At 36.4% G+C, this 22,378-nt stretch overlaps 1 protein-coding gene across 1 annotated transcript in view; it reads left to right on the top strand.

The window, feature by feature from the left end:
• LOC148954476 (uncharacterized) overlaps positions 1–22,378 on the top strand; it is a 641,124-nt gene that overhangs the window by 6,304 nt on the left and 612,442 nt on the right. Inside the window, exons 4-9 of the mRNA XM_089086283.1 lie at positions 1,534–1,639; positions 5,131–5,360; positions 10,389–10,470; positions 13,750–13,963; positions 15,373–15,595; positions 17,622–17,887. Of these exons, the coding sequence (XP_088942409.1) occupies positions 1,534–1,639; positions 5,131–5,360; positions 10,389–10,470; positions 13,750–13,963; positions 15,373–15,595; positions 17,622–17,887 (1,121 nt within the window). The remainder of the gene's footprint in view (positions 1–1,533; positions 1,640–5,130; positions 5,361–10,388; positions 10,471–13,749; positions 13,964–15,372; positions 15,596–17,621; positions 17,888–22,378) is intronic.

Here is a 22,378-nt window from a genome sequence, read left to right on the forward strand (position 1 = left end):
AGGAGCGACAAAAACAGACAGTCCCTTACTAATGAGACAAATATCCAGAATATTTCTAATTTACATCTATAGAAAAATGCATTTTGTTTTTTAGAAATATGAAATGGTATCAAATATTGTATATAACCAAAAATTTTTGAAAATTTAGATAATCTTAATGTTTTTTTATTGTTTCTTTTTATCATTGACAGACATTGAGAATGGATTAACATGTGACGCAAACATTCATTGTTCCCTTAATTCATTCGTTGTTCCCATTTTTGAAAGATTCATCATTATCCATACATTTTCAAAACTATCTATAACAGCCTGACGAACCAAGTGAAGTTTGTATCCATCTTTTTAAATTTCAAACTACTTTCATATCACGCAATCTCCTCCCTCCTATTTTTTTTTTTTTTGGGGGGGGGGTGATTCTTATTTATGTTATCTTTTTTTGTGATGTGTATAGAATTCTGTGTCCTATGGCCTTGTTAGATCTATAGTGAGGAAAAATATGTATGCATGATATTAATGTTTTAAGGGAAGGAGAACAATTTAAGTTATTTTTTTTTTTTTTTTTTCTAGTGGGAGTATCCAAAATTTAGAAATGGAGCTACGTAAAATGGGCTACGTGATGATTAAAGGCCTAAGAACGAAACTGGGATCTATTCAAGGGAGGGGGGGGTCTCTCGATATAAGGGTCATCAGTTTGATGGTTTACCACTTTTATGCAATTCTATGTTTGTGCTGTTTAATACTACTCTAACAACTCACTTTAGAACCAAACCACCTGAGGTCAAAACAGCTACGTACGCTCCTCTTTCATCCTAATCTGTTCAGAGTCTCTCTCTTTTCTCCCTCCCAAGAAGTTCCGATTACCCTTAAATCTTTCCTTGTGACATCCTTACACCTCATTTGGGACGACCTGCTTCTCGTTTGGCTGTCGATGTTGGCCAACAAGGACGATCTTTGGCGTAGATACATTAGTACCTGAAGTTGTTCTAGTTAAACTACGAAAAATGTATTGACTATTTAAGCTATAACTATAAATAGCAGTTAAAATTGTTGAACTATAAACCATAAATAGCTTAAAGCTTTTGAAACCAAAATCTTCCTACTGTGTATGCATGTCCATTGATATTGTCCAAAAACAAGGACATCTTGTTCTTTCTGAGATTATTTCACAAGTCTCAATAGTCTAGCCTAGCGGTCAAATAATAGTTCCAAGGTTATATAATTATGTTTATCAAGAACTGCAACAATATATACGATGTTGCAATTTCTCTAAAGCTAAAATAGGTTTAAAGCTTATAAGTTTGATACAATATCATTGTCTGATGCATGATTAAATGAAAATGTAATGACGGAAAAAAAAGTTCTAATTAATGGTGAGCATTGAAAGAAGAAGTTTGTAACACAAACACTTACAAAAGTCAGCATATTTTCGCTTCACAACCGGGAGCCATTTTGGCAATGGGGTCGGGGAAACGCTGCGAACCTTAAGCACTTTTAAATTTCAATCTCGCTTCAGTTTGAAACTACCACTGCTAGCTTGAGCGGAACAGTTCTCTCGAACGCAATAACCTGGATCAAAGAAACGAAAGCTTAGTAGGACAACTTCAGATAGTTCTTTCTGAAGTAATCTATGAAGTTCCACGTCAGCTCATACACGATTGGTCACCATTGGGTTTAGAGCAAGGAAATGTACACAAGGAAGAAATGTAAACAGCTTATCAAAGAATAATCCCCTATTCATCAGTTTAGCTAGTCGTCCATTCTTTCTAAAAAAAAGTGGTAAAGTTGTAACGGTTAGACCGTTACCACGCTTCTTTGTAAACTAAAATGGATGGCAAAGAAAAAAGAAAGAAAGAAAAACACAAACAAAACCGGAGTGGTGCTCCACAATAATGGAATAAAATCATTTACCGCACTACAGTGGTGAAGAGACAGTTCTTCGGTATTGAAAGACTGAGAGTATCCCAAGAGGTGGTAGGAAGTGAATGCATAAAACCACCGAATTAGCAATATGTTATGGCTGTTTTCCAAGTAATTTAGGCAAAATAAAAATAATACATCATTCACGATAACTAAATCAAGTATCAGTCTATCCCAATCTATCAACGGGGCCAGTGAATCAATCCAACTAAATCAATCCCACTTTGTGATAGCAAGTGAACTCATAAAACCAACGAATTGTGCTTAATTTGTTGCGTCTTTGCCGAGTAATTCCTTTTTAACAAAAGATGTTACCGAGATCTTACCGAGATAAGTTGCATCTTAATTTTTTTTTGCAAAACAGGAATAAAATCATGATAAATTAGACTACCATTAGCAGTGGCGTCACCTAAGATCTCCTCTTCTCTATATTTTGAAGAAAAAAACACTTGTTTTGATATTTTCATTGAAAAACTACTTTTATTAAATTAATTGAAAACACTGAAAAAATGCCCCTCTTCACCCTACTTAGATCTTGAAGAACCCGTTTTTGCCCAACCCCTAGTTTCTGTGTATCGACGCCACTGACCCTTGGAAAGTCATATGGGGACGGTTGAAATCATAAAATCAAAAAATTGCAACCATTTTCTTGTATCTATCTTTTTGTCAAGTTTTTAACAAACGATTGCAGAGTAAAGATAGAATCAAACAGTTCGAGGTAACGAACTGTAAGTAAGGAGCGACCCGGCTCAATGGTAACCGAAACTCTATAAAACGGGTTTTGATACCAATAGATACATCAAAAGAATCAGATTTCAATGATGATTTCAAATATATAACTTTCATCAAGCTTAGTGCTACCCATCAAAAGTTACGCGCCTGAGAAAATGTGGCTGATTTTCAAAAAAGGGGGAAAGACCCCCTAAAAGTTATAGAACCTTAATGAAAATCACACCATCATATTCAGCGTATCAGAGAACCCGATTGTAGAGGTTTCAAGCTTCTCTCTACAAAAATGTGGAATTTTGCATTTTTTGCCAGAAGAAAGATCATGGATGCGTGTTTATTTTTTTTTTTTTTTTTTTTTTTTTTCAGGGATGATCGTATCGACCCAGTGCTCCTAGAATATCGTGGGTGGGCTCATTGGAACAGAAATCAAAAGTTCTAGTGCACTTTTTAAGTGACCAAAAAAATGGAGGGCAACTAGGCCCCCTCCAACGCACATTTTTTCCCCAAAGTCATCCGATCAAAATTTTGAGATAACCATTTTGTTCAGCATGGTCGAAAATATGATAACTATGTATTTGAGGATGACTTAATTCCCCGAAGTCATCGGGGGGAGGGCTGAAAGTTATGAACTTTACCCAATGTTAACATATGGTATTGGTTATTGGGAAGCATACAGACGTTTTCAGGAGGGATTTTTTCTGGTAGTGGGGGAGGGGGGTGGGTTGGGGGTTAAGTGGGAGGATCTTTCCATGAAGGAACTTTCATGGGGGAAGGGACATTGCTATGAAGGGGGCGCCAGATTTCCCAGCATTCTTTTAAAAAAAGACCAGAAATCAAATAAAAAAAAAGTTTTTCAACTGAAAGTAAGGAGCAACATCACAACTTAAAACGAACAGAAAATATTACGTATATGATTGGGTTCACCCCCTAGTCAATACCTCCCTCTTTAAGCCAAAGATGTTTTAGTACTTTCATAAGAGCTATTTATTCTAATTAACGGTCTTTGTGATTAGGGGGTCATTTTTAAAGAATTGGAACAAAATTCGAACTTTAGCTTAAAGAGCGAGGTATTGACTAGGGGGCGTTTTTTAACTGAAAGTAAGGAACGACGTTAAAACTTAAAACGAAAAGAAATTATTCCGTATATGAAAGGGGCTATCCCCTCCTCAACGCCTCGCTCTTTACGTTAAAGTTCAACTTTCTCACAGCTCTATTTTTTAAACAAAAAAAAAAAAATTTAGCGTAAAGAGGGAGGCATTGAGGAGGGGGCGGCCTCTTTCATATACAGAATAATTTCTGTATTGATATTTCTTTATAGTATTGGTTTTGGTTTATTGAGAAGCCATTTAACATGGGAAAAGTAAAATTAATATGAAAATTTTGTTTTAACGACTCAGTGACGGTGATCCAAAATAAAAGCTGCATTAACTAAAAAACGATCAGAAATTAAATATAAAAAAACAAGTTTTTTTAACTGAAAGTAAGGAGCGACATTAAAACTTAAAACGAACAGAAATTATTCCGTATATGAAAGGGGCTGTCCCCTCCTCAACGCCTCGCTCTTTACGCTAAAGTTTTTTATTATTTAAACAAATAAAGTTGTGTGACAGATTCAAACTTTAGCGTAAAGAGCGAGGTATTGAGGAGGGGACAGCACCCTTTCATATACGGAATAATTTCTGTACGTTTTAAGTTTTAACGCCGTTCCTTACTTTCAGTTAAAAAAACTTGTTTTTTTTTATTTAATATAAAAAAGTAGGATGATAATAAAATAAAAATAACAATATTAGATTAACTTCGGAAGGTTTGCCTGTGTCTAATGCTTTTTTTCTTTTTTCTAAGTATGTTCTCGAGTCTTTCTCTCACTGTATTTAATATCTTGTATTCTAATAAATGTTTTATGTTCTCAATTAACTAAAAATTGTATTAGTCTTACGTTCCCCTAATAGGATAATCACTTAAAAGTATTAAATATGTATATAAATCTCGATGTCCAGTGGTGAAGAGACAGTTCTTTGGTGACTCACGACTGAGACCATTAAACAAGAATAAATTCATAAAATCGTAGAATAAAAAATTGGGGTTGAAAAAAAATAATAATAAAAGTTGATACAAATCAAACTAACTTCAGAAGGTTTTCTTGTGTTTGTGTTACTCTTTCTACAAGAAAAAAGAAATAATAATAAAAAAAAATGTTTGTAAAAAAAAGTCAAAGTAGCTTAGAATAACTTAGAATTTTTTTTTCTTTTGTTAATGCTGCTTGTTTCTGTGTGGAAGAATGTCAGCCCTTAAGAATATCACCGAGTTTCGGATCTACTTCGTGTCGGTAATTCAGTCATATATAACCTCTATAGAGTTTTTTGTGTGGATGTATCTGGGGGGTAACTGTGGAAAAGGTATGCTTGGGAATTATATTTTTAAGTTCCTTTTTTAGTCTGTGGCTATGTTTTTGGAAACCTTTCTATTTTTCTGTTTCTCTTGCAGTTTCAAGGAATGTAGCTAAAGGTATACAACCACCTGCACGAATTATTATTCCTATTCCTGGTTACACTCCTGGAGCACCAGCTCTCATCCCAACCATTCCAACATCACAAATTGCTGTCAACCCCGCCGCAGTAACAGGACAGATGCCGGTCCGAGCCCCTTCTAGGATTAATGCTGGAACTATGCAGTTTAGAAAGGCTATTACCACGCATGCTCCAAAAATGTCAATGGTATGATCTTCAGTGTTATCTAGACCTTTTGTTTTTATATTTACTGATCAGTTTATGTGACTAATTTCATTTTCGTATTGAGTTTCCGAATTATTCCTGCGTGATTAGGATATTAGTTTGAATCGATATGATATACGTCGCAAATCCCTTCGAAGTCTCCGTAGTAAAACTTGGTGCCAAACTGCTCACTGCCTGCTACTAAGCGTTTTACAGTAAGAATGTTCGCTCTGCACAGGCTGTCACCTGTCATTCCTATCGCAGGCTGTTCGGACCTTCGAACACCCCACCCCATTCCCAATAGATTGTTCGATGTTCTTGTCCCAAAGAACGATCTCGTGAAGTTTTTAGCTAATCGAGCATCTAGGATCAAACATGCCCTACTTTCCCATTAAAAAATTATCACAGTTTAGGGCCCTTCCCCAATGGTTGTTGGGGTCATGTGACCCCCCCTCCAAGCATATTTTTTTTAACCTTTCGACAATTTTGAACAAAATCGTCGTCACAAAATTTTGATTAGGTGTCTTGGGGGTGGCGAGGTGGGTAGCAAGAAAAAGGCCTTGGAGGGAGGCTGATTGTCCTCTAGTCACTTATGTCTCAGAAATGGGCTCTAGAACTCGAGTGATCCTTCCACAGTTTCTACGATCACCCCTTCCATATGAAATGGCCTTTTATAAAAATGAATAAATTACACACAGAAGCCTTTCGCTTTTTATTTACGCTGGGCAATGGTGCTGATTGTTCTTCAGTCGCTACTCTGAAAGACAATAGTCTGTTGAAACTTCCTCCTTGTTTTAGAACTATTGTAAATAACAAATCTTTCTAATATATTTAGTGGTCCTATTAATAAATGATATTTTGTCTGAACTTCCTCTTTCTTTTTTAAAACTTTGTAGGTAACAATCCTAGCATCTTTTTTTTCTTTTCTTTTTTTTTCATCAGGATTCTGCTAGAGAACGCTATTACTTGCTTCAATTTAGCCATACGCATATATTTTTACGCCACGAAATTGTCATTCCTTGTTCCCATAGTGTTGACGATAAATTATAGCCAGCACTAGGTAATCAGTTCAAAGGCATTACACTGCAATGCTTATTTAATGTTGCTAGAATTGAAAGTATGTTAGTTGTAATTATTTGTAGGATATGTTAATTAAGTCACAGAATATTAGATTTTTCTGTCTTGTGTTAAAAATAAGATTTTCCAATTTAATGAATGCACAGGTTGTCTAAAAAATATTTTTATCAAAGAATGTAACTATTCAAGGAAAGTATGACATGACTAAGCCTTAGACAAAATAAACATATTATGAAAACATATGCAGTGTTTAGAATAATATGTAAAATATTTATGTAAAAAAATAAAAGGCTGTGTAAAGTTTTATATAGTTCTTATGCTATATATCCTGTATAACAAGTTTTTATTGAGATTTTCTGGTAGAACGTTTTTTTACCATTATAGACTGACCAGTCTATTCACTATACACTGGTCAAAAGGACCACTTTTTGGGTTTTTGACTGACAAAAAATCGACTTAACTATTTTTTGTCGCCTGTCTACAATACGTCGGGTCATGGTATTAGAATGATTTTTTCATACAAGCTGTTGTAGTCAAGGATAAATTCCGACTAAGACCCTCGTATTTCAAATTAAAAAAAAAAAAAAAAAAAAAAAAAACTGCATTAGCATTTATTAAAAACTTACTCATAATCAGCTACAAACGAATTCGAAAAGCTTTTTGTTTGAACCATATATGTTTTAAGTTGGTTTTGGTTCTTGTATTTACTTTGCTTCACAAGTAGTGGTAATATTTTTTCAATGGTTATTACTGCTGAGAAGAAATTGGCCGAATTTGCAGTTCAATGTAAATTCACTCCCGTGTAAGGACGGTAGTTGTTAGATAATGCTATATAAGCGTCACACAGACTTTCTTTAACCCTTTTTCTGTAATGACTCAATGTGTTAACTTAACTAAACTGTGTTGTTGAATTGAGGGCCCCATTTAGGACAATCGTAATCTAAAATTAGTCTGATGTATGTGCGTAAGGCAAATTCAGTTGAACTGAAATTGATGAACACTGAAAAACGTTTAGTTTTTCTCCAGTGAAAACACTTGGAGAATCAATTACGTAAAAACGTACTAAAAATACAAACAAACATAAATTTTGTTTATTTATATAAGCCCCCCTCCCCAACATACGGCCCTGGTATGTAGTATATCAACTAGGATTCTTCACTACTTAAATCCTTACGTTGGCCCTGCATTTTTTTGCTGCAGCTGAGTTCAAACTCTGGGTTCAAACTCGACATCCCAATTCAAATATAGAATGGTTTCTATTCGTTTGAATTGTTTTTTTTTTACTTTCGTGTAAATGGTTTAATACTATTTAATAATACACAGATGGTCGCGACCATCTTTCAAAAATCCAAAAAGGTAGCGAAAAGGAAAAACTTAAGGAAAGACAATAAGGAAAGACAATATTATGGTGAGAAAAAATACTATTTTATGTTATTATATCACAGCACTGAAGCTTAACAAATATTCACGTAAAAATAACGTTGTTTATAAAATAGATAGTCATTTGTGCGCAGGTGGTCTCGGGTATAGAGAATTAAAATCTGTGTTGTCCGTTGTCCATACAAATAACAAGAATTTATCCATTTACAACATTCCTGTATAAGATAAGGAACGGCAAATGGCCTTAAATGTATCCTCAGGAGATGTGTTGGTAGTACACTGCAAGGCCTAGAGTTTACGAGAGAGTGGACGGGAAAAGAATAAATAGAATTGTATGAAGTAGAAATATATTCAAGGAAGCTATTAAGGAGGTTATTAGACGGAAGCAATGAATAATTTTAAGCAGCACATCGATGCAAATAAATAAAAGCACGCATTGTCCAGTTTGCGTTTTTAAGGATTGTCTCAACGTGAACACCAAAACAGTTGTCAACAGTGAATGGGGCTTTGAGAATAACGACCGGAGATGTACATGGGTGAAGTGAAGGAGGACACACAGAACCTCTCCTTAGAGGATTGAACCAAAGGATTTTAGGTTTTTCTTTCATTGATTTGATAACTACAATACCGCATTTGTCTTTAAAGTTGTTAATTGTCTCAACACTGAATCTGAAGCTGACTGGGAGTTCTCAGTGAGATATTTTAGGAGAACTAACCGGTCATCTACATACTCGAGTCTCTGTTGAAACACAGAAAAGACCAAGTTAATCACTACTAAAAATATCAACGCTGCAAGTTTGGTGCTCTTTGGGGTGCTCTTTGGTGCAAGCTCGATCCATTCTTGATTATGATGGCATGGGAAAAGTCTATAGACACATTAGTATTTGCAAAAAAAATTATAATAAGAAAAGAACTAAGAAAAGAATATGTCCATGGGCACCCGTTGCGGGCAAATTTGCAACTGCTATGGAATGACGAATTACGTCAAACTCTGTACGACATTCGACTAAAGGAAGGTCAATAGTCGCACTTCCTTAGTCAAGTCGCCCGACAATGACATGGAAGAAACGCACTAAGTAAACGGTAGTCCTTCAGCCTTTCAGACACCTGTACTGACACGGGTCAGGGGAATTAAAAATTCTTGACATAAGCTCATGGTATATAAATGTTTCTGCCAACTTAGAAAGGCTTGAAACTATTGAAATAGGACGGAGCTAGTCGGAAGATTATGGATCTTTCATGGTTACAGCAGCACCTGTAACCTGGTACGGAAGGAACACCAGCCCATAGTAACCCAAAATTTAAAAACACATATTAAGATGCACAGTTGTTTTTCAATTTTTAAAGCTCTTTGTGGACGGCAAACTCAGAAAACTTTCAGTGTATCGTCAATTTCTGCCTCGGCAGACTTTTAATTTCTAAATGGTGATTGGTGGAAAGGTTTTATATTGACAAAAAAAGGAGTTTACTTCAGAGGCTGATACCAAGAAACCTTATCTTTAAGCAGTCTTAAGTCACCGAGGGTTGCTTCACTCGTAGGTCTTTTTTCTGGGGACTATGGACGATATTTGTTATGCAAGCAAGACTTTTGGCCGAATTATTAACCACTTCTGTTGATGTGAATTATTGTTGAGGGATCTTATTCATGGAAATTATTGAACCGGTTTTTATTCTCATTAGCCCACTGATTTTGATTCCTCTTCGTTAGGTTGTGTCTTCTTCAGGCTCGACCACGATGGGGTTTATTAAGGCGCAGTCGAAACTTCTGGGAGTATGAAAGTTTATTAATTGTATTATTTAAATTAAAATTATATTTGTAAATACATAATTATATTTAATTATTTTTGTGTTATTTTTAAACTAATTATACATTTATATTTAATTTACACTTAATTAAACTCATCTGATTATTGTAATGTTATATTTATTATATTGTGTTAATTAGCCATTAAAGGTGTCTTAGAACCTTTTAAGTGGAAAAAGTCGTTTGTATCTCTAATAGAGAGGGGCATTAAAAAAGTGTTATTTTATAAAAAAAATTTTGAAACTGTTCAGAAGACGTTCAAATATGTATGAGGGGGGTCACTTTACCCCATAGCGTCCAACTATTTAAACTAATAAGCACGTATTACCGTTTATTGTGTATTAAGAGGAGTTAACAGGTCTCCTCATATTACAGAATGGTTTTGAGCGCATAATTTTTGCATTGAAGATTTTGAATTTTTCAAAAACAATGAGAGCTGAGAAATTTAATAGTGGTTAGCAGAAGCGCATCCAGGATTTTTTTTCGGGGGGGGGGGTACTATTTTTTTAGGGGGGGGGGGGTTACACAAAAAACCTCAAAAAACGCATACAAAATTTGTTTATGTCCTTTTTTGTGACGTTTTTACGAGACAAACAAACATTTTTTTTTTGGGGGGGGGGTGTTCAAACCGGGTAACCCCCCACCCCCCTGGATACGGCCTTGTTGGTTAGTCCTTTGTCCTGGTAAAAAAAGAGTATAATTTTGCTCCTCAGCTCAACCAAAATAAGAATACCTCTGATTGTATTTTAATTTCAATTTTACTTTTGAAGCAAGAGGAACCGTGTGAAGAAGCAACGGAAACGGAAGAAGGTCGGAAAATCGCACCTGTCAATGATGAATATATCAAGAAAAGTGAGTATGCTTTATAAATATACCCTTTATAAGTTCACGCAGAAAGGAATTGCTGCGCTATTCAGTATTTACCAATTGCGTCAATGCACCAAATAATATTTTGCTATTCTGCTTCAAGTTTAAATAAACTGAAACTTAAAAACAAGAGGTTGAATTGCTATACGGAATGAATAGGGTATCTCTGGGAACCTAGTATGACGCAAAACAGATTTCTAAAAATTGTTCTTTTTGGCCAACCATACAGGGCAAAACAAAAAGCAGGTCGTCCTCGAATGCGGCGGTAGGATGTCGCAAGGTCAAATTAAATTAAAATCAGAAGTTTTTTGGAGAGTGGCTTTGAATAGATAAGGGTGGAGGCGGAGCAGTTGTAGATTTGTTGGCCTCAGGTGGCTTGATACTGCAATGAGTTGTTAGTAGTAGTAGTCAAGGCCGTATCCGGGAGGGTGGGCTACCGGGTTGGAATTTCACCGCCTAGTTTTTTATGAGACTAGTAAAAACGTAACAAAATGCATATAAACGAATTTTTTATGTGCTTTTCAAGTTTTCACCCCCCCCCCCCGAAAAGAATCCTGGATACGGTCTTGGTAGCAGTATCAGTAGTAGTATTTGGAATTGCTTCCGGTTGTGGCTCATATGTTTCTTGTAGGCATCTTTTTTTCAAATTTTGTGTTTGAAAAAGGGCCATTTAGCTTCCACTACACCTCTCTGTCTGTGATAACATGAATGAGAAATTACCAATATGACTAATCACTCCTTGTGCCTAGTTCGCTATTCCTGGTTTTACCTAGACCCCGTTGCCGCACCGATTAGGGAAGGCCGGTGACGGCGGGGCCAAAAATAGCAGTGGCGGCGCACCGCCGGCGCGATCAATGTTGACCGCGAAGAAAATGTTTTCATCAGTCTTTCTCAAATCCCAGCTTGAATTTCCAACAGATTCGGACCTATTCATGAGTTAAAAACTTCGCAAGTCGTTGCCTGGCCGCTGGTCTTCTTCGTTATGGGTCAAGAGAAGTAGAAATCTGGTAGAAACGAAATGGCTGTGGCGTTTCTGAACCCATTGCATAATAGTTGAAGTATCTATTAGCTATGTATTCTTAACGTAAATAATTATCAAAATTAGTAGTTTTTTTTTCATTGAGCATTATTGCATACAAAACTATTGCATACAAATACCGTATCAAAAAATTCGTCAATTATCTGGGCAAAAACTTTGAAGAGAAGTTTGAACTTAGTTTGAACTTAGAAGCTTAATTTTTTCATAATGTTCTTTGCCTATATCTGTTTTGTCACCTTTAAAACAGTTCAAATGGACAACTTTGATAATGATTGTCTTTTTTTCTCTTTTGGATTCCTAAAAAACCTTCCTTGTCTTAGCTGGTTTTTAATAACAATTAAAAAACAAAAAATCCATTTTTAGTTTTTTTTTTGCTTATAGAATACATATCATGTAGCCCATGTAGGCTAATGCTGAACTGCTGATTGTTTAGATTGCTTTTGGCTGCTCTTTTGGATATTATTCAATTTTTCTTTTGGGGATTCATTCCAAAGTAGAAATTTATAAATACATAATATCAGTTAAATTATAAACTGCATCTAAAAGGAGTAAATTTACCAAATTGAAAAATACATGATGGTGAAACACTTCAATTACGATGAAAAAAAATTCTTTGATAAAAATTATAATTCTCACTTGTAAATTAAGTCCTTCTGGATACCGCTTTGATAGGATACCTTCTCTGCTTTAAATAAAAAAAAAAAACTTTGGCATCCCTGCTTACAATAAAAAAATCGAGGTATTATCGTTTAAATATGACTATTCCCTCCCCCCCCCTCTGGATACCACTTTGATAGGATACCGTCTCTGCTTAAGTTAAAAAAATAATTTACTTTTTGATATCCCTGCTTTCAATAAAAAGAAATTCGAGGTATTATCATTTAAAAATTTAAAGGTCGAACAACAAAATTGTCGAGATTATTCATATATACCTCAGATTACTGGAAAGCTGAGTCATAGATTCGCCGTAGCATTCAATAAGATCCAAAGAATCTAATTAAAAGGGAGCACACACAAAAGCCAAATTAGGCTGGTAGTCTTATGAGAAATCCAAAAATACCCAAGAGAAGGAGCAAGTCCCAATCGGGGGTCCTGGGTCTATCAAAATATTTCTATAGTTTAATCGGGAATTTGATGTAATTTTCTTCCGTCTCCGCTTTAAATGAAAAAAAGATAATTATCCTTTTGGCATCACTGCTTTCAATAAAAAAAAGAAAAAGTTATTATCATTCAAAAATGATATCCCCCCCCCCCCCCTATAGGCAATAAAAAACAATTTTTTATTAATCCTATTTTTGGGGCTACTTCCGTTTCAATCTTCAATTCCCCAACCTTGTGCATAGTCTATAGTTAAATCTTGTCTCAATAGAAGTTTTTTTTTTTTTTGGGGGGGGGGGGTAAAAAGTTTTAGAAAGAAGATTGTGTTTTCTTTAATCTATCAGGCGTCTAATAATTGTGTATTAAACAATAAGAAAATACATCTGAAAATAGCAACAGAAAACAAAATTCTGCAAACTTACGATTGTCGCAACAATTTGTTGACTATGAATTAAATCCAACTGAACCTGTATAGTAGTGTATGCGTTCCGTTCAACTTAAAAATAAATTTCTTGACTACGAATGATGTAAGCATCTTATAGCAATTAGTAAACTGCATTCGAAATGGTTTAATCTCATTTCATAAAGACGATACTTTTGTCGATATATGAAGAACCGTGTATATTGCAAATTTGCAATTGTATCTGTCTGGTTTTTATGCAAAGTAATGCAAGAGACGGATATTAACGAACAAGAGAGTACTGAACAATTATGGTATGCAAAGTAATATTCGGCAGGGATAGTCATTAGTGATAAATCACTAGGGGTGACACCGTGATTGGGTGATTTTTGGAGATTTGGGAGACCAAATTTTTTTCGGGGTGACACATAGATTTTCTGGGAAATTCCCGAAAATTCGGGGGTAGTGCAAGCCCTGTTTGATTTCTTATCAGGAAAATTGAAATACTTAACCACACGAGAAAAGAAAAGCTCTGACTTTACGGTTGACGCAATAAAGAATTGTCGCGAAGTTAATTCAAAGTCAACCGAATGCCGTTGCCTCTGCCGGTGGCGTTGCGACACTTCGGCGGCGGTCAACTGGGCCCCTCGTTGGTGGCGTTTGGTCGATGCGCCGGTGGGGCGCCGGGGTCTAGTTTTACCTGCTTTAACTAGTTCTTTTGTTTTAGCAATTCAACAAGCATTAAATGGCAAGAACATAAACCCTGTTGATCAGAAAAGACTTCGAAACTTCCTCGAACGGGAAGACGGTGATTTCAGTAGTTATACACAGGCTGAAATCAACCGACTAAAAGGCATTAGAAAGAGGAAACTTTCAGAAGAAGAATGGGACGAAGAAAGAGTGCCTGTAAAAGCTCGAAAAACTGCCCCTCTGGCGATGAAGTAAGTAGTGGTGTCATTGTGCGCATCTACACTTGTTCTTTACACCGGTTTGAGCAGACTGTTCCTAAAAACATTGTCAAAGTTAGATTAGGCTATGCTATTGTATGTGATTGCAATTACTTGATCACCATCTCCCTCTTATTGAAGCTTTTGTACTACGTGTAATCAGAGAAAAAGTTGCATGGTAGGCGCAAACAGGTAACACTTTAACGGCAACAGTTTTTATTAATATGATTATTGAAAACGCTTTTTGCTAAACACTTGACAACAAAAATTTCGTCGAATTTTTTAGATTTTCCTAATTTTAACATAATTGTCAACAAAAGGTTTGCAAGAGGTGGTTCTTGGACAGATATTAGATCTGTCCAATTCTTTCTTGTGATCACCTGTAATCATAGACTTCTCTCCTGTAATCACCTTCCCGTGCAGGCAAGTAGCAGCCATTTCTGGGGTAAGAGACACTTAGACCTGTCAAGTGATATTAGAGCCTTTGGTGTTTTGCCAAAATGTACCATCATATTATATGGTTTAGTTTATGTCTTATTTTCCTATGTACCTAATTTGATTCAAACAAGTATCAGGCCTTACTTCTGTGTCTTATTCTGAAAACTATATTTGAAGTTGATGTGTGCATTAATAACCATTAGACTTAATGCTATGAAAATGCTAATGAAATGAACTAATGCTATGAATACAGTTGATTACACAGATCCGAGTATTCCTAAAACTTGATATAGTTCAACATCCCCGTTAAGTATTCCCTGAAATTTTTACCATCCTTTATAAACTAGTAGAAGGTATAATTACTTGCTAACTTTTACTCGATTAGGGTGTAATTTGGCTTGAACAGTCATCTTGATTAGGTGATATAAACAATCACCTTGTAATTTTTCAGGAAATTCATATGATAGTAATAAACTGAAGAGATTCAATTAATCTTACAGAAAATAATACCTTCAGTTAAATGAAAATCACTTGTTTTTTATTTTATCGTAGTACAAGGGGTTGGGGGGGGGGGCAAATACACAGCCGCCTTGAATTCCATCCGAAGTTTTATTGTCCTTTTTTTATTCAGGAGAAGGGGGAAAAGGACCCCTTCCAGGCCCCTCCCTTGTGATGCCATTGTTAAATATATTTTATTGTTGCAGTATTAGGCTACGTAGGCTATTGGGTTGAGTGGTAGGCTATTCCTACAACTCAACCAATAAAATAACTCAATACGAACTAGTACAATGCACAACTGCTTGCTTACTTGTACTTGATTACAGATAGAAATGAATTTTCAGCTCTCCCTGGTGCTAGAACTCCGTTGAGTTCCGCTAATTATGATCCTTGGTTATAATTTATTCTACTTCTGAATACTTCATCATCGTTACAAGGAAAATTGGCTAAATTTATGTTTTATTCAGGCTTGGTGGTGACAGGGGCGTAGGTGTCCCTGGATCGACTGTTGAAAGAGAGGAAAAAGAGCGGATACGAAGCCTCAAGGCTGCACGAAATATGGAAGCTAAGCGTCACCGAGTGGTAATAGCCAAGTTGAATACTTTGCTTCAAACAAATACAAATCTTCTCAAGAAGGATGTTATAAAAAGGAAATCAGAAGCTGAAAAGCGAATGAATGCTGAAGTCAGGGTAAATATGATGTTTTTTATTACTTTATTGTTATTTTGTAGTATATTTTTGTATTACTTTATTATTTATTATTATTACTGATTTATCCGTCACGCGTTGCTGCGATCTCAAAAGAGAAGAACCGTGAAGAAAACGTGAAGCAACATTTTCGTCTGGGAGGTATTTTAGGGGTCGGTTGACAAACAGGTAATTTTGCTTGACATGTTATTAGAAAGTAGCTGATCAGGCATCCATGCTGAAATTTAAATCATATTGGAAAGGAATTTGAATGAAGGGTTCTTAAGGGTATAATTGACTTCAATTATAGAAGCTGTTATTAACATGAAACCAATTTAGTTTTGGTTAGACTGAAATTTATTGAAGTCAAATGTACAGCAAATTGACTCAATATGTTTAAAAAGCTATATAAATTATCTAAAACCCTGTCGGGCGACAAACATAGAAAAAAGTGTAAGCTCTCTTGTGATCATCAGAAAACCACCTGACGCTACTTCAGGCTCAGGTACTTGCTGGTTTATGTCACATGGTTTTTTCTCGGAATAGTTTTTTGGCTCTGTGTTACGGATTCTTACCTATTATATGCAGTAAGATGATAAAATTTATTGGAGAACGATAAATGTTGTGCCCAAAGATAGTGTGTTAGCTTTCAGGCTGATAAATACAAACATTTTCACATTATTATGTCACTTGAAAGTAATTTTGCGAAAAAGATGTCAGTTAAATAATTGAAATTGGATTTAGGAAACCTCTCGATTGAAATCAGTGAATGATCTTTGTATTTATCAGATTTCAACAAAATGCAACATGCACACCCTTCTTCTAAACTGTATCTGTCAAGTGTCTCTTTTTAAATGGGCTATTTGAACGATTTACCCACCTTGTCCGTAGCGCGCTGTGTATCATCACACATAGAGATATATTTTGAAAGCCTTTTCCAACTGTTTTAATTAAAACAGACATTCTGGAAATGTAATTTGATAGTACGGGGATTGAGAGCAGAAAAGGTGGGCGGGGCCCCTTCAATCCCTCCTGTCATTTAAAACTACACTATAACTTGGAATTCAATATCAACTGATCCCTCTGGGATCTTAAAATATAAGTGCAGTAAATCTGGTGTTCTAACAATAAGTAAATTTTCATTTAACAGCATCTGAGCTATGAGAATGAAACTTAAGGATTGAATCCTGCAGAAATTGAAACTGCTCAAACGACAATTGTGCTGTTAGAATCTGTCTCTAATGACGTAATAAACTTTAAGTAACTGTTTGAAATAAGCATTGTTTTTAGTAAAGCTTAAATGACTCACCAGTATCAGACACACAAGAATCGGTTAAATTTGAAAGGCTATTCTTGAAATATTTGCTTAATTTGTATTTATATTAGGCTTATACTGCAGTATTAGCATCAGATTTGCCATCAGATACCAATAATTCTTAATGTATAAAGTTCTCAACACTTTCATTTGTTGCTATGCCTCTATATTGATTTACATTATTTCATTAGGCTCTGAAAATTTATTGGTCAGATTGTTTTATTGAAAAATACACACATATTCTGATTTATTTGGTCACTTGTAATTAATTTTACGAGAAAGATGTCAGCTAAATAATTGAAATTGGATTTGGGAAACCTCCCTGTTGAAATTGAGGCTCTCGTCAGGCTCTGAAAATGTACGATAGAAAATTTTTAAATATATATATATATATATATATATATATATATATATATATATATATATATATATATATATATATATATATATATATATATATATATATATATATATATATATATATATATATATATATATATATATATATATATATATATATATATATATATATATATATATATATATATATATATATATATATATATATATATATATATATATATATATATATATATATATATATATATATATATATATATATATATATATATATATATATATATATATATATATATATATATATATATATATATATATATATCCTTACTGTACTATTATTTTTCCTCATTTCAGTCCGAGGTACTGGAAAGACTACGGGAGACAGTCCCTCCTAGTCCTGTGAAGGCTCCAAGTCGCGTCAAAGAAACTAGAAAAAAGCGTCGATCGAGTACCAAAAGCTTAGAAGAAGACACACAAATGCCATCTAAAGTTAAACAGCAACCTAATGAGAAAAAAGTTAAAGAAGAAGTAGAAAAGACTGGAATAAAAGAACCAGTAAAAGAAACTGAATCGACTGAAAAATCTTATTGCGTCTGCAAACAACCATATGATCCCAATAGGTAGGTATATACAAACACACACACACACACACACACATATAAATGAATAAATAAATGAATGCATTTATTACCCATCAATTAAAAACAGATGGAGCACAACAAAAGACAAGAAAAAACGCAAAAACACTAATTCTTCTGAAACAAACAAAAACAAAAAAAAAACAAACACAACAACCAACAGCTTATGCCAACTATTGCTGGAGAATCATAGCCCAGGGATGGGACTTAAGTGTCAAATTATATCAAGTAATCTGCGCTAGGATAGCTTCTTCAGGATTCATGATGCCGTACCGATGCGAAACATATCGATTGCTTGTCCATGGTGGTAAACGCAACAAAAACTTTGCATACTTGTAGTACACTGAACGCAATTTCAGTCTATCTGTAGCCGTAAATATACGCCAGAATGGGCTGAGGTACAAATAATGAGGCACAACCATAGCATTGTACACCCGGGCCAGCAGACGACGGTCAAACTTCCGCTTATTTGCCACAATACGGCTATACGTAAATGAAACCCGCTTCTGAAAATGAGAAAGCAGTAACCGCCGCGTCTCTAGTATTGACCGTCCAATAGGAAGGCCCAGATATACAATGCCACCGGCGAGGCCCAACAGTAGAAACACCAAGTGTGATGCTTCGACCAGCATCAGATTTCGAATTAAACAGCAGTACTTCAGACTTGTCGGCATTAAACTGAAGTCCAATCTGAGCATACTCTTGTTGTAGTCGAGTAAAATTATCTTCTAGTCCTTGCAGAAAGCGGCTCAGGTTCAGTACATCGTCCGCATAACCGATCAAAGATAAATCAACACCGCGCAGAATGTAAGTCATAAGTGACTTCGATTGCGGCTTTACGATACTGTTATTAAATGCTGTCGGTGACGAAATGGCACCTTGTCTTACCCCCTTCTTTACAGGGAGAAGGGGATTACCACGCGGAGAAACAGCAACATCATTCAACAGTCTAGTGCACTCACTCGCTGGTAAAGGAAGTTTAAGTTCCGCTTTTAGATTTTCATACATGTCAGCCAGTGGGGCTAGAGAGCAGGGATCAACACCGGCCAAACCCATATCCAGTATAATCTCCTCGTGGAGAAGCGAATCAAACGCGCGCCTTACATCATGAGTGGCTAAAGCGATGCTTTCACCGCGGTCTTCTGCGTCAACTAAAGCGGATACTAAAGCAGAAAGAGCATGGCCGCACCCGAGGCGTGACTGAAAACCGAACTGATGGGCCTGAACTGTACATTTAGTACGAAGCTCCTCAATAATCAGATTTTCAAATATTTTACAAAAAACAGTTGAAACCGTTATTGGGCGAAAAGACGAACAATCGGAAGGAGGTTTATTTTTCTTTGGGATAGGAGTCAGACATCCAATTGAAAAAGACTCGGGCACAATTCCCAAATTAAATATCATTTGGTAAAGGAGGACCAAATGCTCAATAAACATACCCCCACACAACGACAAATGTTTTGCAGAAATCCCATCATATCCTCTAAAATTTTTTTTCTTCAGTTTCCCAATTGCAGAAATAATCAGACTCTTTGTAATAATCGGTCCCAGACTAGATGCATGCTCAAAGAAATCTTGGAGTCTCGCTTTATAACTATTTTGAAGATGGGGATCCGGAGCAGAAAATTCTTTTTTATAATGCTCAATCCATGAAGAAAGTGGTATAAGAGACGGGGTTTGACTTGGCGCTTCTTTCACAAGACTAGACCACAGCTTATTAGGCCGCGACCGAACTTCTTCCGAACAAGACGAAATAATCGAATTCCGATGCAAAGAGAGCTGCTTTGCAAACTGACGTTTCGTATAGATGTCTAGTTTTCTCAGCCACCCATCCCGCGGCTTATCTGCTTCAATCCAGACCGAGAGCCAAAATTTAGCAGAAAAGCAAGCATTGCGCAAGTTACTATTAGTTGACCAACCGGGCTCTTCGGTTCCAGATTTTACTCGCCTAATGGGTACCGCCGATTTTTCTGCGAGGGATAGGGCATGAGTAAGTTCACTACAATATAGATTCAGCCGAATTCGAGAATCCCGCATATTCTGTTTTGAACTCCGCATTAATAAATCAAACGGTACGCGAATTTTCGCCAGAATATCATTACACGCATTCTGGAAGAGATCAGATGACGCCCTATCCCAATCACTAATATAAAACACAGATCGCTTTTTAGCAAACGGGATAAAAGAAGGACCGACATCATCAAACCGAGCACTAAAAAACAGAGAAAAATGATCTGACGTAAAACTAGAATCACTAACACCAACTTCCACAATAGTTACAGATCGCGTGTGACAAACATGGTCTAAATTAGATGTGCTACCCGAATTATGGACGTAAGTAAAACTCTTATTCTTCGGCGCAACCAAGTAATCATCATCAAACAGACCGAAGATAATACTTGGACGAACAGAATCACCAGAAGAATTAAGTGAGTCAGTTAGGTCACAATTGAAGTCACCAGTCACGATGCAGCATAAACCCTGCTCTTTTATTTTTCCCAAGCACTTAGATAAACGAGCGACACTAATGGCAAAAAGTCTCTCAGAACGGTCATCGCGATAGTTCGTGGGTAAGTATACATTCAGCACAACCACATTCTGGATTCTAACCGCTAAAAAGTCACTTGCTGAATCAAAGACAGAAGAAGTAAAACATGACTTCACGTAAGTCGCTAGACCACCACATGGCCGGCCATGAGACTGAGAGCGGCGCGCAGCAAGCCGAGAACACTTTGTGATTAGTTGATAGTTCCAAAAGGCTCAGGCTCAAAGTGTTTGCAAAATGTTCTTGAATACACACTATGTCACACTTCGATAAAAAGTCCTTCAAAAACACAGACCGACTTAACAGATTTCCATTTATATTCCACGAGGCAATCGCATAAGAGGCTAAGGGTCCTCGATTCATTTCTTCGCTGGGGTAGGTCTATTTGAAGGGCACCGAACACTGTAACATGTATGACCTCTTTTTTTACATGTGATACAGAACATATCGTTGTTGCACTTATTGTCCTTACTAGATACGTGGTCAGTGCCACCACAGCGGCCACAGATGGGAGATGCGGCGCAATCTGCCGCCACATGACCGAGTCCATGACATGAGTAGCAACGTTTCGGTAGGAAATTAAATTCATCGGCAGGCAGCTTCTCGTAGCCAACGCGGACGTAGTCCGCGAGAAAACGGTCTAGATTCTTTCTGGATTCAAAGTACACCTTGAATACTTTCGAATGTTCGTATTTTCCTATTTCCACTGCTTTTACGGCATTTGGGACAATAGTTTCAACATCCGTGTGGGACATACTATTTGGGACTCGTTTTAGAACTCCGATGAACAAGCGCTCCTTCAGTGACGCTGTAACCGTGGGTGTCCTAGACCTCATATTTTCCATAATCTTCTCTGCAGTCGCCTTCGACTTGACGTAGAGCTTCCAGTCCTGTTTAGTCTTGCGAAGTTCGCTAATGTCGTCAGAATTTGGACATAAACTATCCACGAAACCCTTACGAGCAATTGGGTTGTCTAGAGTCTCTGGTAGGTCTTTCAGTACAACGGCATAGGATGGCTTAGTACTGACATGAGCTTGACCATTATTGATAGAGACACTGTCGATAGAAACTTCAGTAGTTGCAGACATACTCGGAACAGCGTAGCTTTGGGCTGAGACGAAGTTCCTGAACTCTAGGCACAAGTCATTTACTTTGCGCGAAAGAGTCGCTGTAACTTAGCCAGGAATAGATGGTACTTCATCCGGCTCATATATGACGAACTTCGGTAGCTGGACATTATTATTATAACAGTAATCCAACACTTTCAGAATGTCCGCAAACGTATCCGCTTTCTTCTGCCTATCCGTTTGACGGGTAGACATCTGTCCCTCGGACCAAATAAACTTCTTTGCCTCATTAATTTTCTCTTCAGGAAAAAATCCGCAACCAGTTTGGATAATGTCAGCAGACGTATTTCCTGTACTCCCTGCCCGTACAGCAAAATTTAAAACCGCATTCAGGACTAGTCGATCGGGCGGCATCTTCGTACGAAATGTAATACAGCTCGGCAACAAAGGAACCTAGGAACAAGGGAAGTGTAAGGACCCCCCCAACTGGTCCCCGCAATTTACGGGTAATTTTATACCGGCGGGTACAATACGTCGCTTGCAGGAGGTTCTTTCCCCTTTTCTGCTAGTTCCCAGTACGCTTCTTACCGATAAAGAATCAAAAATGGCACAATATAAAATTGAAACTGTAGATGGCGTGCCAATCTACCCGAGAAAAAAGATGGCGCTGGTGAGAATACCCAGTGAAGAAGGCTTATTCTATCAATTGGAGAAGGTCATACAAATACTAATTAACAAAAAGACTAATTTTAGAGTGTAAACAACAACAAGAAAAGACCTCAAAATAATTCAGAAACTTTTTCCAAGTTACCAGCCAAGATGCAAACTCAGACACAACAGCCTTGAATATACTATAGATGG

The sequence above is a fragment of the Artemia sp. Qi Xiang Cuo genome, chromosome 3 (assembly GCF_049724085.1).
Source record: "Artemia sp. Qi Xiang Cuo chromosome 3, ASM4972408v1, whole genome shotgun sequence".
NCBI classification, from domain to species: domain Eukaryota; kingdom Metazoa; phylum Arthropoda; class Branchiopoda; order Anostraca; family Artemiidae; genus Artemia; species Artemia sp. Qi Xiang Cuo.